General features: G+C 52.1%; 5 protein-coding genes across 5 annotated transcripts; 2 read left to right on the top strand and 3 right to left on the bottom strand.

The window, feature by feature from the left end:
- Nucleotides 1-1,917: 1,917 nt before the first annotated feature.
- Nucleotides 1,918-3,217, top strand: LTHEOB_604 (alcohol dehydrogenase; the record flags this gene model as incomplete). Its single annotated transcript, XM_035515252.1, has 5 exons — nt 1,918-2,040; nt 2,092-2,114; nt 2,175-2,291; nt 2,360-2,958; nt 3,012-3,217. The coding sequence occupies 5 exons, from the start codon at nt 1,918-1,920 to the stop codon at nt 3,215-3,217; spliced, it is 1,068 nt and encodes a 355-aa protein (XP_035369363.1).
- Nucleotides 3,218-3,389: 172 nt separating this feature from the next.
- LTHEOB_603 (uncharacterized protein) lies at nt 3,390-4,432 on the bottom strand (the record flags this gene model as incomplete). The annotated part of the gene is made up of 7 exons (XM_035515241.1): nt 3,390-3,550; nt 3,612-3,692; nt 3,746-3,820; nt 3,877-3,936; nt 3,986-4,041; nt 4,098-4,176; nt 4,231-4,432. 7 exons carry the CDS (start codon nt 4,430-4,432, stop codon nt 3,390-3,392), a joined length of 714 nt encoding a protein of 237 aa, XP_035369362.1.
- Nucleotides 4,433-5,399: 967 nt separating this feature from the next.
- On the bottom strand, nt 5,400-7,357 carry LTHEOB_602 (uncharacterized protein; the record flags this gene model as incomplete). The annotated part of the gene is made up of 3 exons (XM_035515230.1): nt 5,400-5,426; nt 5,491-6,969; nt 7,028-7,357. The coding sequence occupies 3 exons, from the start codon at nt 7,355-7,357 to the stop codon at nt 5,400-5,402; spliced, it is 1,836 nt and encodes a 611-aa protein (XP_035369361.1).
- A 2,144-nt stretch (nt 7,358-9,501) lies between these two features.
- LTHEOB_601 (uncharacterized protein) lies at nt 9,502-10,476 on the top strand (the record flags this gene model as incomplete). Its single annotated transcript, XM_035515219.1, has 3 exons — nt 9,502-9,592; nt 9,643-9,939; nt 10,067-10,476. 3 exons carry the CDS (start codon nt 9,502-9,504, stop codon nt 10,474-10,476), a joined length of 798 nt encoding a protein of 265 aa, XP_035369360.1.
- Nucleotides 10,477-14,173: 3,697 nt separating this feature from the next.
- LTHEOB_600 (MFS general substrate transporter) lies at nt 14,174-15,761 on the bottom strand (the record flags this gene model as incomplete). Its single annotated transcript, XM_035515208.1, has 6 exons — nt 14,174-14,325; nt 14,846-14,968; nt 15,018-15,067; nt 15,212-15,402; nt 15,496-15,680; nt 15,752-15,761. The coding sequence occupies 6 exons, from the start codon at nt 15,759-15,761 to the stop codon at nt 14,174-14,176; spliced, it is 711 nt and encodes a 236-aa protein (XP_035369359.1).
- Between the last annotated feature and the right edge of the window lie 549 nt (nt 15,762-16,310).

Below are 16,310 nucleotides of genomic sequence, written 5' to 3'. Positions count from 1 at the left end.
GTTTCCGCGAGAACAAGAACATAAAAGAACCCCATGGACCACGGCTGGCGTCATCGAAGCGCTGTAGGTCTGCCAAAGGCCGTGGACCTCTGGAGAAATGGTGCCACTTTGACTGACTGATGCACTCGGCTACTGGTAGGAGGAAGGTTGCTTTTGCGACTGCGGAGAATACTGCGATCAAGGCGTTGGGGCGAATGGGAAACTTCCACCACACAAGAGGCTTCTGATCAACGACGGCCAGGACCGTGACTATGGCAGAAAGACAAGCGAGACTTGCCAGGATGCTGAATAGTTCCCACGTCCACAGATCTTTAGTACGCCACGGAGAATGTCGAAAATTCTTTTCGATTAGCTTTTCCGATTCTGGTGGAGATTGTTCAAGCTGGTTTTCTTGTCTATACGGGGCTTGTTGAACATTACACGCCGGCTTGCTGGGATTTGTCTCGGATGTGGATCCATTCGCCAAAGGTGATGGCTCAAACGCGTTGGTGTTCGTGATTGTGGGTGCATAATGGCCATTTTCTAGGCTGGAAATCGATGAGTGCCTGCTTCGAGACTCATCTAAACCAGATATTTGCCCAGTGGGCGAGCGGGAGCGTCGTGGGTCGGACATCGATGATGTTGATTTGCACAGTCTGGGAAATAGAGAGACGGAAAAGCCGATCATACATAACTTGCTACTTAGCGACCAGCACACCGAGAAGCGCCGAATTTGGGACCAATGATCGATTCACGTAGCCAGTGCCACAAGGCTGCGCCTGGGGGCTATATTGCCTGTCCACTTTTTGAATAGTTCAGGTGTGACAAAATGCTATGCAGCGCTAACATGCAGCCAATGAAACGCCGAGTGAGGTCCCACTAAAAGCTGTACCCAAACTGGTATTTAAATAGATTCAGCTGAGAATTGTCTCAGCCTTGCCTTTTGACTCCACGTCTCCTCCGTGCTCTGGCTACACTTTCGTTGCAGAATGCAGACCCGAAATGTTCATTCTCAATCGACGGCATAAAGAACCTTTTTGGATCTACGACAAAATTGTCGGCCAACATGGTGTTACGGCGCAGCCTCCACAAGAACAGTAGGATAGGGGAACAAGTGGGGTACTCCATTGCGGCGCAAAAAGGACCCCACGGGAACCATGTAATTCTCGTGGCACCGAGGCAGTGCTCTCCGTGGGGGCCGAAACCAATAGAGTACTGAGATCAGCATAAAGTGCTCCACTGGAGGGTGTCACGAACTCCAGGGGTCAAGGGTCTTATGACTCCAAAGGCTGAAGCACCGCAGGGGCTAGGTAGCCTCATGGACAGAAGAGCCGCACAGCCAAGGGTCCCGCACGGGAATCCTGAGGCGGCGGGAGGCTGGCGCATACAGACTTACTAACAGACACCAACTAAGCCCGTGTAGGAAATATGCCCTCGCGGTCAAGGCAACTTGGTATTCAGGCCAGAGCATCCCCGTCGAAAGAAGGAACTACAGGAAGACTTTTCGTAATACAACGAAGCGTCTCCACCAGCTGTACGGTGGGCGACGCGGCTTCTTGCGCTAAACCTCCGAGCCATCACCCGGTATGTTCAAAACGCTCTTCGCACTATCACAACGCAATTATTATATTCTAAATTACTCTACCATTTGTTTTGTAAAGACATCTGGCATACACATTGAGTTAAAGCTCAACCATCTGAAAAATATATACCATGTTGTCTCCTACTTGCTGCAAGCCGAAGATTGCCCTCGGCCGAAACATCTACGCTTTAGTCTGAACTTACTTGACTCTGACGTCGATGATTGATGATAAATCACTTGGGATGCTGACACTGGGGTGGTATATAAAGAGCCCCTTGTGAATAACCGAATTATGGAGCAACTGAAGCATTCCTTCAGCCAACAACCCACCCGTTGACTTCTTCAAGCATTCAACCATGACTAAGAACCAAGCCGCATGGATCACGGAGGCGAAATCAAGACCTCTAAAGGTCGATGAAGCCTCTAACTGGAAGGCAGGCGCTGGTGAAGTGCTTATCAAGAACGCTGCAGTTGCTATTGTATGTTTCGTCTCACCTGCTCCTACTCATCAATATTGACGGCCATTTTAGAATCCTGTTGATTGGAAGATTCAGTACGTATCGGAGTGATGTTACCCGTCGTTGTGACGGCATACTGACATTGCACTTCCAAGGGATTTCGCAGGCTTACCACTCCCATATCCCAACATCCTCGGATCCGACCTCGCCGGCGTCATCGAAGAAGTCGGCAAAGGCGTATCCCACCTCAAAAAGGGCGACCGCGTAATGGCGTAAGCCCCCCCATCCCCCATCCCCCATCCTCCACGCACTCCCTCACTCACACCCACCGCCCACCCAGCTTCTCCCCCAGCATCGCAACCGGCAACCCCGCCAACGGCGCCTACCAGCGTTACACCGTCGTGCCCGAAACCCTCGTCTCCCCCATCCCGGACCACCTCCCCTTCGAACAGGCCGCCGTCCTGCCCCTCGCCCTCTCCACCGCCGCCGCCGCTCTGTACGAGGACAAGAACTTCAACCTGCCTCTCCCCACCGCCACCGCCGACGGCAGCGGCACCGCGAACGGCACCAACGAGAACAAGGGCACAATCATCATCTGGGGCGCCGCCGGCTCCGTCGGCCTGACAGCGATCCAGCTAGCGCGGCTGTCCGGGCTGCGCGTCGTCGGCGTCGCGTCGGCGCGGAACCACGATTTGGTGAAATCCGTCGGCGCGCACGAGGTGCTGGATTATCGGGCGGCGGGGATAGGGCGGGATGTCGCTGCGGCGATTGCAGAGGCGGGGGAAGGGAGGTTTGTCGGGATACTTGATGCGGTGTCCTCTCCCGACACTTTCAGCACAATCGATACCATTCTTAACGACGTGGTCGGAGCGCCTATTAAGGTCGTGGCGCTTATGCCGATTCCGGAGGGGGTGGGGAGGAATTTCGTGGGTTCGCATTGTAAGTGGTCTTCGACGAGGGTCTGCAGAGCGTTTGGCTGAATGTTTCGGAAGGCGTCTCCTTTAGCATTATGAAGCCGCCGTATGAGCACATCGCGGACGGCCTCTGGCGGAAGTTCATCCCGGAGGCGTTGGCGCGCGGGCTGATCAAGGCAAAGCCAGACCCGCTGGTGGTCGGGTCCGGGCTGGGCAGTATTCAGGATGCGATGGACAGGCAGAAGGCGGGAGTGTCGGCCCAGAAGATCGTTGTCACGTTGTGATAAGGAACATGTCGATGGGAGCCTACTTGAAAACACAACAGGATCACAATGTGGGAAATGGTGTACTTTGAAATAGTGCGCAATGTAATTTTCAAGTGTGAGCGACGAAGACCGCTGGAAGTGCTCATTTAAACCAGTATATACAGCGAAAGGTAAACATTGCAAAATGCGCTTAGGACGAGGGCCACTTGTCGGCGTTGAACTTGATCGAGCCGGTCCACGTCAGGCCGTTGTCAGACGAGGTGAAGCCATCGGAAGTGGCACCCGTCATGCTCAAGGAGTCGCCGAAGCTCTCCTCGGCGGCGCTCAGAGTGATGGTCATGTTGGCCCAGGCTGTAGATAACACACGTTAGCGAATGTACGGGCGCGATATTTCTACTCTGCGCAAACTTACTGTAGCCATCCAGGCTTCCGCACTGGTTCGAGTAGCACTCGTTGGAAGCGATGACCCACTTGGGGTTCTCGCCGATGTTGCCTGGCTCGGAAGTTAGCGAAGAGGGACCAAGACAATTGGAATTAGGGGCTTACTGTTGGTGATGGTTGAAGAGACCTCGCCGTTGATCGAGACTTTCTGCGAGACAGTACCAGATGAGGTGGTCTCGACTGTACGATCAATCAGTCTCAGTCTACCAAGCTAATGTGTTAGGAGGTCATCATACTCTCGAAGTCCAGCGTAGAGCCGATGGGGACGGCGACGTAGGGCTCATCAGTCTGACCGGCTATCAAGATATTAGCCTTGAACGTCCACAAGTGAGGGTGACAGCGTACTGGGCAAGAGGGTGCTGGCAGCGACGCACCAGGCGTCGTTGTCTGCGGGACAGCCCCTGTGCACATTGAATTAGTACTATATCCGGAACACTGCTGCATCTTGGGTACTCACTGGGCAGCGTTGTCGGGTGCCCAGTTCAACAGCGGCTGCATAAGCGGAATGCTGTTATCACTCTGGGACGCCGAAATGCCTACGTTCAGTTAGTAAAATTACAAGACGGACTTTGGAAGCTGGCAACACGAACCAACCCAGATGCTGAGCCAAGCATCGCTCTGGCTCGAATCGGTAGGCACGGCGGGCGGGACGAGAGAGTAGGTCAACTTCTTGAGGTAGGTCGAGCCGCTCGTGGGGCCCATGTAGATGGTGTCACCGAAGTGCCAGTCCTGGTCAGCGGCAGCCCCCAGCGCCAGTGCCAGCACGGGAAGAATGGAAGAAGTGGAACGCATTTTTAGTATTTTTTTCCGGGAATTGTAGAGAAGTAACGAATGTTGTAGAGCAAACAGCGAGTTAAAGGACATGTCTATATATATCCTGTAGGGGAGGTCAACACGACGCTCTGGCTGCCCCACAGGCGAGTGAGAGTGGTGCGTTTGGTATACATGAAACAAGGCGAAACGATCGGGACTGTAACGGGGAAGGGGGATTCGCAGCAGGGGCAAGATGGATGTTGCAGCCAATAACAAACATATGCGCTGAATCGTCTCCACGCCATGGCTTCTTGTAGCGTGTTTGCATGCTACTTTGACCGTTGAATGATCCAATGTACCGACACGAGAGCTGTAGTAGTTTCTCCGCCTTATTACCGGTACGGCGGACAGGCGCGCCGCCACGCCGCAGATCCTGGGTCGTGTATGCGTACTCACATCAACAAACCGTGATATCACAGCGAAAAAAAAAAAGAAAACGATGCATCTGGAACGCAGAATAGAGATAGCGTGAAGGTCAGAGCACTATATTCTGACGACAACTCCTACCGGACGTCGTGTTTCTCAAAACCTGAGGGAAAGTCGTTTCGTAAATGTTTGCGGAAGCTGCCGCAGCTCCGGCACCTGCAATCTCCGTGGCGGCAGCGGAAGTTCCGGGCGACTCAGGCAATCCCGGAGGCAGATCAAGCACGAAAACAGGAACACATGAATGAGGAGTGAAGAGAATTGGTGCGGTCGCGGTTAACACGCCAAGCGAACTCCAGATCTACGTGAAATAAGCTTTGTGGTTGTTAACGGTCGAAATCCTTAGCAGCTAGCCGGGCGTGCCTCCGAAGCTTCATCGTGAAAAAAGCCGGCTTCCGAGATCGCGACATGATCAGCGCCACGGCCGCAAGTAGCCTCGCCGAAAGTTGCCGATCGAAGCTGATCCGGCAACTCGGCGTGTAGACAACAATAGCCCAAACAAAGCCTCGTTCTGCGCTACAAATTAATGTTCGCAGAAGCTAAACACCCTCTGTCACAAACGAACGCGCGTTAGCAAAACAACCCTTCGCACCACTCAGCAGCATCTCACTCACCTCATGCACAATCTCATCCAAGTCCTCCCCCATCCTGCCCCTCTCCGCCATCAACTCCTCCCTCACCCTCACCGCCTCATCCCACCCCCACGTCCCCTCAGCCTCCTCCTCCTCCTCCGCCAACCCCCCCTCCTCCCTCCCCCCCTCCCTCTCCCACCAATCCCTCCTCTGCGGCGGCACCTCCGCCGACGACAACACGCGCTGCCTCGGATCAACCAAAAACATCGCCACCACCATCCTGCTCCCCTCCCTCCCCCCATCCACCAGCCGCACCGGCCCAACGCGATGCTGCAGCGTATTCGGAAACGCCACCATCCGCCCCTCCGGCGTCGTGACGCCGCCCAGCCGCTGCACGGCGGCGGTGGTCTCATTCGCGATGCCGCAGTACGCCGCCATGCTCTCCCACTCGCCCTGCGGGGGCGTCATGACGGCGCGCTCGACGTCGAGGGTGGTGCGGAAGGAGAGCGTGGCGGGCGTGGTGTTGGGGGAGGAGGGGTAGTACAGCGCGGTGGCGCATATGCGCTCGGCGAGGCTGCCTTCGATGTGCCATTGGCCGCCGGGGTAGCTGGGTTTGGCGGGGGTGAGGTGGATGGTGGCGAGCTTGAAGATGACTTGCAGGCCGCTGCGGGCGAAGTCGGTGCGCAGGTTGATGGGGGAGGCGCCGCTGCGGCGGCGGTGCTGGGTGGTGGAGGGGCGGAAGGCGCGGGGCTCGAGGGGCTTGAGGGTGCGGTTGGCGCGCCACCACTCGTCGTAGGCGGAGGCGAGGTCGTGGGACGAGGCCCAGGCTCTGTCTTGTTCGGGGGTCCGGGGGGCGTTGCTGTCGTCGAGTTGGCTGTCCGGGTGGGTGGCGCGGGCGGGGAAAGGGGGAGCGTCCCAGTTGCTGTTGTCGAGCGTGGTGGGGTTGATGCGGGTGCGGTCGTGGAACCAGGAGAGGCATTCGTTCCAGAGGGGGATGGCCTTGTCGACGAGCTGCTCGAGGACGTGGTAGAGGCCGGCGTGGTCGCGTGGGTGGAGGTTGTTGATGTAGCTCGCGATTTTGGGCTGGCCGTCTGCCATGAAGTCGATCTGTGCTGGCAGCCATTGGTAATTGCCCCATGCTGGCAGGCCTATGGAGTCTTCGATCCAGTCGTCTATGTCGTAGTCGTCGGCGTCGTGCTCTGGGATCACCTCCCCCTTTCCGGTGTACTTGACGCAGTCGTCCAGAGGAACGCGCCCACTTGGAAGTGCCCGAGTGCGGCCGAACACAATAGGGAACAGAGAAGGGTGGACCAAGTCCAGCACCATCTCGTTAGAACCGGGGTGCCAGTCTTTGAGGTGCTCTGGCACGTCTTCCAATGGTTTGACGTGTTCAAGGAGGGCTTGCCGGAGAGTTTCGGGAACCGCGACATCAGATTTCACCACCGTGGCCTCCGTGTCGAGAACGGCGACCAATCCTTTCTCTCGGTGCACCATCGCCTTCTCACGGAGCTCGAGTATGCACTAAGATATTTAATATTTAGTAAAGTCCAATCTTCTCGCAGTACTGGTAGTGACTTACATAATCGAACATCTGTTCAGAAAGATAAACATCTTCAATTTTGTCATCAAAGCGCATTGCTTCTACCCTCCACTCGGATACAATTGCCTCGTCGAAGACTTTGCGGTCCCATTCCGGCTTGTCTGAGATTTTGTTGATGAAGTCAAGCATGCGTCGCTCACGCAGCGTAATGGCTTTGGCAGTACCAAATTCGGAGATGGCGTGGGGGAAACGCTCCTTGTTTTTCTTCCGGCTCCATGGCGGCCACGTGTCGATGGGCAACCCAAATCCTGGCAGGAAGGTGTCTTGGCCAGGGAACAAGGAAGTCTCGTTTTCGGACATGGAAGCCATCTTTGCAGGGTGAAGCTTGATGTCTCAATTTTGGGTGATGGTGGAAAAGTTAAATATCAAACCATACCGACCCAGGGGAATGGGCTGAACCACGCTAAACTAGGCAGAAGGTCACTAGCCCAGGCAGAACAGGCGCTAAAATGGATAGCCGCTTGTTAGCGCTCTGTGTTCACCTTTCGCAATCGAGGATGATACGAACGTCTTATAGGTGAATGATTTATAGCCATTCTCTTCACGCAATTCCTGAACTGGCGGTGTCAAGAAGGAAAAGATCTTCAGAAGTTGGCTTTTTGGCCAATCAGCAGTGACGGAACAGTTGCCGGAATTCGTCGCGTCTGCCTAGAGCTTCCGAAACTCCATCAGGTCTACTCACTTTGATAACAACTACTTGTTTCTTGACGAGACCACAGAAGGCGAACGTATCGCAGGCCGTCAAGATTGAATTTGGTGTTGATCTCTAGTTACTTCCGGCGACGGTACGGAAATGAGAATTCACAATTTATAGTGAAATACTCATTTTTATTCGCGGAGAAGCCCAAAGACATCCGGTAGCCCTTAATATGGACCGTTGTGTTTCTCCTCAACAATGTTGTGATGTGATAGTCTCCTATAGTGCCTTTGTTGTCGACACTCCGGGTGATTGCGGAGACTTGGTCTGTCGAGGCGCTTTGGAATACCATACTGGCTAGCCGGGGAATAGTGTTTCTGCACACCTTGATGGTCTCGCCGAATTGCGTAAACATCTTGCATTCGTCCAACGTCTTGAGCGGACCACTCCAGACTGGCTTCTGATCCTTGATTCTCAGCGTCCTTTATGTCTGAATACGGTACTTCTTGTCGCTAGGTTAAAGAAGCGGGAAGAAAGAAGTCCAGCTCAGGTCCGCCGGATCCGGGCTGTGACGGTCACTCAGGCTGATTTGCTCCGTCTCGGCTTCGAGTTTTACCCCGATCTTGATGTTGAGGTTGTGACCGCAAGTGATTGAGACCTTAATGGCTGAAATAGTGTTGTAAGATTCCAACCAGCCACCATTAGAAGTGCGGGAGGCCTCATCCTGGGGGAACAAAGGTCGAAGGGCCGGGCCGTCGGCCGCCATAACAACGTCGACAATGCCAAGGATGGCTACCCCCGCACCAGCCATGGCGATGACCCATTAAACACGATTGGGTATCTTTTGTGCCCCCCCATTGACCGAAAACTGTCGCTTCCAGGGTATCTGCAATATTCTATTGGCTTCTTTGGCTTCGTCGGCCAGCTTTCCACCCTGTTCAGCAGAGCCACAGGACACAAGATGCCACTCCAATCATAGTATATTCAACCCCACTTCGTGCGAAGCTGATGACGCTTTTGCCTTTAGGCTTAGGTGCCATTGGTTCGATAACTTATCTACCCCGCTTTACCTTTTCTCGGTCGTTTTGTGCTGTTTCTCCACTTTTTGATAGATTTCATCAGTGCGCTCGCTAATGGCATAGATATCCCTCTACCCAAGCTACTTCAATATGTCATTTATTTTCAACGACAAGTGCTTAGAGGTTTATCCTTAGTGTCTCTAAGGGTATAGGCACGTGGAGCTCTATGGGTAAAGCTTTCTTTGGTGGAAGTGGGTGTGGATAGTTCTGCCGCACGCGGTGCTAATGACGTCTGCCTGATATGTTGGTAATAGACTATTCAATCGAGCGATCCATGCTGCCTTCCATTGCACGTACGAATTCCACACGCTCTATGACCACCCAAACTCCCGATCAAATCAATTTATGGGTCTTGTGAGGGCTAGCACAACGTTGTCTTCTTGTTTTGGTAGCCGAACACGTGTCAATGCAAACGGCTAAAACGGGCGCTACTGCAAAGCTTGTGATTGGATGTGCTATAATGAGATCGATAATACTGTGGAAATCTCCGCACGCTCCCCGCAAGAGACGTGTTTCCAGTAAGAGTATACCCATCACACATATTCCTAGTCCGCAATGTTTGCCGTGGTCATCTCATAGTCACATGTGCCTGAGGAACTGTACCCACACATCTTGATGTTTAGACCGGGCCTTTTTTTACTCTATAAATATAGCCATTCGCGCGTTCTCTTATCCGAGCTGCAGTCTGCCAACTTCAATCTCTTTCATCCACTCTCGAACATTCCATCTACTACAACATGCGTGGTTACATCAAAAGCATTTCCATCCAGTACGGTGACAACATTCCGGGCAGGGAGCCACACGAGGACTTGAACAAGGGCATGGGAGGTGGGCGTCAATATTCCATCCTCGAAACTTGTCTGACATCGTTTTATCAGGTGAATACGTATATATTGTGCCAGAATACACCACCAATCGATATGAAGCAGCATCGAAGTTTGCCGTAGAAGTCACACGTAATTACGACTTATACGCTGCCGACGTGTCTCGAGGCGATGGTAAAGAATATTTTCGATACCTCTGTACTGCCTACGCCTGCGACACTCCTGAGGCGATCACCCGAGTCTGGCTTAGTAGGAAAAAGGACACAGTGGAAGGCGACGGGCGCACAACTGACATCAACTGGTCAAGAGGTGGAGACTATCTCTACCTCTGCTGGGAGTTCAAGAAGACAGGTAGGTTTACAATAACTTACATTGAGCCGTAGTGGGTTCCGCATTCTAACGTAAGACATAGGAACCCCTGGTGCGATTCCACCCATTTGAACCTGCTTAACCTTAACTCATACTGATAGCCCCTCAGACTACTTCTCCTACAAGGTTACCAACTCTGAGAATCTGCCTCGAAAAGTCCGTCTTCGAGATATCACCTTCTCTCAGACCGGCACCGGTGTGGTGTTCGAGGGTTTAAGTGCTTTCGAAGACTCACGCCCGCAGATCCAAAAGTTGCTTGAGAACGGTGAAGAGGCCAGGAAACATGCGATTTTCCAGGAATTTGGCCCGCTTCCTGTCGTGTCCATTCGTCGACACCCGAAAGGTGACACCTCGGACCATACTCCAGACACTCTGGTCTCCCTTGATAACCGCCATCTTCACATCATGCGCGCTACGCTTCCCGCAGAGACGTTCGTGTCTGTTCGGTATGAACAAAAGGACTCGCAGCTAATCGAAGAATACTGGGTCAAGGCTCCGCAGTACAGCCAAGGTGCTTAGATAGAAGTCAATGTAGCTTGCGAAGGGCTAAGTCATAGTTTTGAGTGGGAACAAAGCGTTGCAAGGGATTCAGCCGGTTGATCACGGCCATTGCAGCTTGAAGTACCATGATTTAAAGGTCGGTAGGTGCCGAAATGTATCTAGCAGTCAAAGAATTATTGACGATTGCAATAGATTACGTAGTTCCTCTAGCATCCCATACGCCTCTGTTGTAACTCCGAATAGCACAATAGATATCCATTTACTATACTAACAGCCAGCTAGTTTCTCGACAGGACTGACGAGAACAAAAGGGACGAAAGTCTCGCAGACCGTTAACGTTGAGTTTGATGCTGTCCTGGCGATACGCCCGACTACGGTGTCGAAATGAGAATGCCACTCAACATGTCATCGTGCACATTGATTTCCGAACCATTTGCTGAACTATGATTAGCCTGGTAATATATCTTTGAAATGCACTGCAAATGACCTTCTTTCAATCTGTCGAAAGTGGCGATATGGCCGTGCCTTGTCGCGCTGACAGCTCTTCTGACTTTCTTTTCTGTGAGCCTCACTCCATCTACCCACACCTCGCTCTCCTTTCCCTCTTCTCGCTTCCTCTTATCAATTATGCGTGCGACGGCGTTCCATTGCTTAGCCGAGAGATTCTTCCGAAACCCCCATTGTTTGAAATGCCTCGTATACTCATTGGCACTGAGTAATAGCCGTCAGTATCAGTAGCCATCTGACTCAAAGCTGTGTTTATTTACTTAGCGTGGAAGTTCCAGTTGCTAATCATTTTCTGCTTGACCATTTTCACACTCAAACCATCGACAAGATAGTATTGTCGTAACTTGCTCTTATGCTCCTCAAACCGATCTGTGCCGGCTTGCATGCTTGGATCGATGTCTGTCAGTTGTTTGGGACTGGAGTAGTGAGGAATACGAAGCTCCAGGTGATTGAAATAATCAAGGCTTTACAGCATCGGTGAATGAGATTTCAGAAATATTCAGTACTTTGGGTTCCCATGGTGGTACTCTACGAGAGTCCGTAATTAGCTGTGCGATTCCGGGAAGCTGACCGGGAAAACCCGCCCGCAAGACACAGCCTGAGACGAGATTGGACGACTCGAGAATCCCGTAAGCTTGTGTCACGTCTACGCCAAGGCTCCTATTCAGTAGAAGCCTTGGAGACTATTGGAGCAAGCCGGATTAAATATAAAGCCTGAAGTTTAATTGGCCGCTTCGAAAATCCGTTTACTTGTGTCACCTCGGGATGTCGTAAGTGCTGATTGGCTAAGGCCGAATTCGGACCTTTTGTCATGCGCTGTGTTGGAACACGCTTCTTGGATGGTGACCGCCTTCGGTGTAAGCCTGAAATCTATTCTACGACATGGGCATGTGATGAGGTGCTACCTGAATTCGGAGATTTTATAGGAGGCACTTCATTAAGGGTGTGAAAGTAGCAAGACCATGACGTGGTGGCACCTAATTAGTCAGCGGCGCGAAGTGGAGACTCGGCTTTGCACTATAAGTGACCGATGATCCGTAGATGACAAGTCATGCACTAACTTCCACAAATCTTTAAAGCGTGCTATACTCCTTTCCATGGCTGAACAAGGCGACAACGCACAACTTATTGCTTCCGGTGCGTCTTCAACACTGAGCTCACTGTCGCTGGAGATCAAGGCTGCAGGGGAGTTTCGTGTTTCGTCGCATACGCTAACAACTTGAAGAAGAAACTTCGGACGGAAAAATAAGAATACCAAAGGCTTGTGAAGGTATACTTGAATCTGCACATTTGTGCGACAGCAGTTTGTTTCAAACACTGACTGGACTATAGAATGCCGCCGTAGGAAGCAAAGATGTGATGGCCTGACTCCTTGCAATGTATGCTCGCGACGCGGGAGCCATTGCAGGTATCGGAGCTTCCTCAGGAACAGGGCTACAAAAGCTTTACTTGCACAGAGGCGTAACCAGAAAAGGTCATCACAAGCAGCCACATCTGGTTCAGATGATACAGAAGCCCAGAATACTCCTGAGCAGCGAGAAAGCGAGAGCCCCGATAATGGGAACGGGATCATACCACTCCGGGAATGCATTTTCAACAGTGTCCGAGCCACATATGCCGCACCAGAGTCACCCTCTTCCCTGCTCCAACTTTACTACGGACCGTCATCGAACTTCTCTTTCCTACAGCACATCCACTCACATTTAAAGGAACGACGAGCATCTCAGACAGTTAGCGATGACAACGATGGTAACGCGGGGATCGACAAGTTCAAGTACAAAGGCATTGTCTTCGGCAGTGTGGCGAACAAGGGATCGGCAGCTTCGCCGGTATTCCTCCGCTACGAGCTTGCCAAATCCTTCATTCAGAACTTTCTCTCAGCGACGCACCATTTCTTCCCGCTGCTTGATCCTGACCGGTTATGCTTCACCTTTGAGAGGCTTTACGGAAGTCGACAGAAGCAAGATCCCATTGAACCCTTGGAAAAAGCTGCCGTAATCATCGCCATGGCTATGGGTGCCATTTCCACACGGGAAGAGGAATGGAGAGAAAGGCTTCTGGCGCAAGCGCGAACGGAAGCAGAATCAGTGCGCTACCATGTCAATGTGAGAGCTGTGCAAATTGCTATGCTCATGGCCCATTGTGAGTTTACAACTGGTCACCCCAATCTGGCGTACCTTAGTCTCGGCAATGCGGTTACCAAAGCTTTCGCTGCAGGTATCCATAAGAAAGGCCGTGGCTCCGAGCGGCCCGAAGCGAACTGGACAATGTGGAATCTCTTCTGCAATGAGAGCATATCGTGTCTCATGTTTGGAAGGCCTCATCTGCTTCACCGGGAAACCATCGATATTCCACCTCCGGACAGGCCATCCTATATGGCGGCGATGATTCAACTCTCCATAATCATGCGTCGAACTCATCGAATGTACTTCCATCATGAGAGATCCACCATTGCTGATATGGTTGAGTCTGCACACGAAATCCGTCACGAACTGGAAAGCTTCTCCAACTTGATCAAACAAGATATTGGCGTGTGGATCGGAGGCCCGACTTGCCCAGTCGACGCAGAAAGACTGACATGGCACATTGTCACAAATTACTGTACGCCACTCCTTTCATTCGTTCAAGAACCAACTGACAGCCATGCAGTGTACTTTTACACGATGCTCCTTGCATTCAGGCCTTTGCTACTGCTGCAGGTCGAGCTGAAAAGATACATTGAGCTACAGATAGACGGCCACAGCAGGCCCAATACCGGTCGTTACCAGATGCCAGCATTATTAAATGGCCAAGAGCAATACTGCATTGATGCAGCCCGATCTATCATTTTCCTTTCAGAGTCCATCCTAACTACGGTTCCCAGCACACAGGTAATTTTCTCAGTCATCAACCAACCAACCATGACCTACTAAGCTTACTCCAGGGCCTCTGCAACCACGGATACTTTCTCGAAAGCGCATGCTTCGTCCTCGTCCTCGCCGCGGTGCACGCCAATGATTCAGTGGCAGCCAGCCACATCCAAGACATCACTCGCGGTCTGGCATCTTTACGTATATTGGTTCAGAGAGAGCCAATCCCTAGCGTTGTGGCAGCGCTTGAGCGCATGCTTGGGAAGCTGAGTGCGAGAACCGTTCTCTCAGCGGACTCGGCGAATCCAGACGTACAGCAGCAAGGCATGGTGGATCTGCAGGCTCTGCCGGTGCCAATATCACAAGTAGCGCCAGCGGAAATGCTTCCCGATCTGCTTGCTCAGGAAGGTGGAGTCCCGCAACATAGCCTTTGGGGAAATCTTAATCAGGGCGTTCTCGATGACGTGGGCCACAACGGTATTCTGGAGAATCTGGAACTTCCTGATATGGACTGGGGTATCGATTTCTCACTATTGGATGTTGAGGAATTCGTTTCGGTAATGGGTGTTCAGCCAGGATTTAGCAACACTCAGTAGCTGTCTCTCAGAAATGCAGAGGATACGCACTCGTGTCGCGTGATCTTAGTGAGGACATTTCCGGCAGTTTATTTTCTCATGTACAATTACGATTTCATGTTGAGAGAAGATAAAAGAAGAGGCACTACCAAGAATAAGAGGCAAGATGAAAAACATGATTCGTGATTTTGACCGAATGTTACACACTCTGCGCAGTCCCAGAAGAGACGCTAGAACTTTTTTCTAAAGAAGCAGCTGATGCCGCCGCCAATGCCGAATACTTGCACTTCTTGCGGATACCTTCACCCATCTTGTAGAATATAAAAGGAAAAGGCAAGCAAAGGAGCGAGAGAAAGGCCGGGATTGTAGATGCCCAATGTATCCCTGATATTCACAGCGGCGTCAGCAGAAAACAGACAAAACCATGGGAATGCAATTGAGGTTTCTCACCGAGACCATTGTACATCTGGCGCGTAAAGAGCGGGAATACGGCACCGAAGACGGCTCTAAATACGGAGTTTGCGGCCAGGACAGAGGCAGCATAGATGGTATACGAGTCGACAAGGTAGTTCATAATAGCTATGCAAGAGTCAGTAAGACGAAATGAGTGCGTCCAGATAGAACTCACAGAGAAAGACAAGAACCATGGCAAAGCCGAATGGCGCCCCTGCTATGACGCTTGGTGCCCATGGCAGCTCAGGGCCATTGGTCCAGGCAAAAATAAATAAGCCAATCGGTAGAGCAACCGCACCAACTAGCCCGGGAGGTAGCCGAGCCTCGGGAGGCGCAGTGCCATTGTTTGCGTCGACTAACCGCAAGTACCGTGGGTTGTCCACACAGATGTTGTAGACAACGGACAAGAGCATCCCAATTGCGACGCCAATGAAGGGCAGACCGGCAACTCCTGGACTCCAGCCACGATGTTGTTGGTACACAATCGGATATGCACCGAAAAGCATGTAGAGCGTTCCGTAGATGACAGCCATGTAAAAGCTCAGCAAGAACACAATCGGCTCGCGGAAAAGGAGGATCCAAGGTCTGGACAGATTGGTATACAACGCTTCCTTGAGACTCACTGGTTTCTTTCCCGCGTCCACCTTACTTACGTAGACTTCTCCATTCAACTTGCTCAGGTCGGCTGCTCTGCGCTTTAGAAGAACTGGAGCGTACGTTTCGGGCACAGCGAGCGAGACGAAGATCCAGACCACGCCAGAGAAGATGGTCATGACACCTTGTATCCAGCGCCACCCTTCGATTTCACCCAGAAATCCGCCGACTAGTGGGCCGATAACTGCAAGGCTCAGTCAATCATCTCTCATGTCCCGTAAGAAAATATTTGGAAGTTCTCCAGAGCAAGCTTACCCGGACCCATGAATGGTGCAACCGCAAAGATGCACATCGCAAAGCCTCTTTCTCTGGTATTGAAAATATCCGCAATGACGCCCCCTGCGTTGGTAAAGGGCGAGGAACCGAATGTTCCTCCCAGAAGCCGTAGCACCAAAACTGTCTCGATATTTTTGGCCGCCGCTGCACCAGCGTTGAAGCCGGTCAGAGCCGCAAAGGTCACGAAGAAAACAACTCGTCGACCGTACATCTCGCCCAATGGGGCCTGATACCCAGTTTTAGCTTCACACTATCCGCGCGTCTGAGTTCAGAAGGGGTAGGAGAGGTCTTCTTTCTTACCCATATCAACGGACCTATGCCAAAGCCCAGGACGAATAAGGAAAGACCGAGTGTCACCACTTCATGACTGGCAGCGAGATCCTTCCGGATGCCATCAACCCCTATCACACGAAATTAGTACTTGGCTTCCAGCTTGGTGTCGTGGTAGTGAGAAGAGGACATGGCTGGATGTACGCGCATGTGGTGGTAGCGGGGTAATCGTTGTATTTGGGTCACTTACCTCCGGAATATGCAGATG

This window comes from Lasiodiplodia theobromae, assembly GCF_012971845.1.
Source record: "Lasiodiplodia theobromae strain AM2As chromosome Unknown scaffold_2, whole genome shotgun sequence".
Taxonomy (NCBI): domain Eukaryota; kingdom Fungi; phylum Ascomycota; class Dothideomycetes; order Botryosphaeriales; family Botryosphaeriaceae; genus Lasiodiplodia; species Lasiodiplodia theobromae.
Note: the sequence above shows the minus strand (reverse complement) of the source record. Positions and strands in the feature narration are given on the sequence as shown.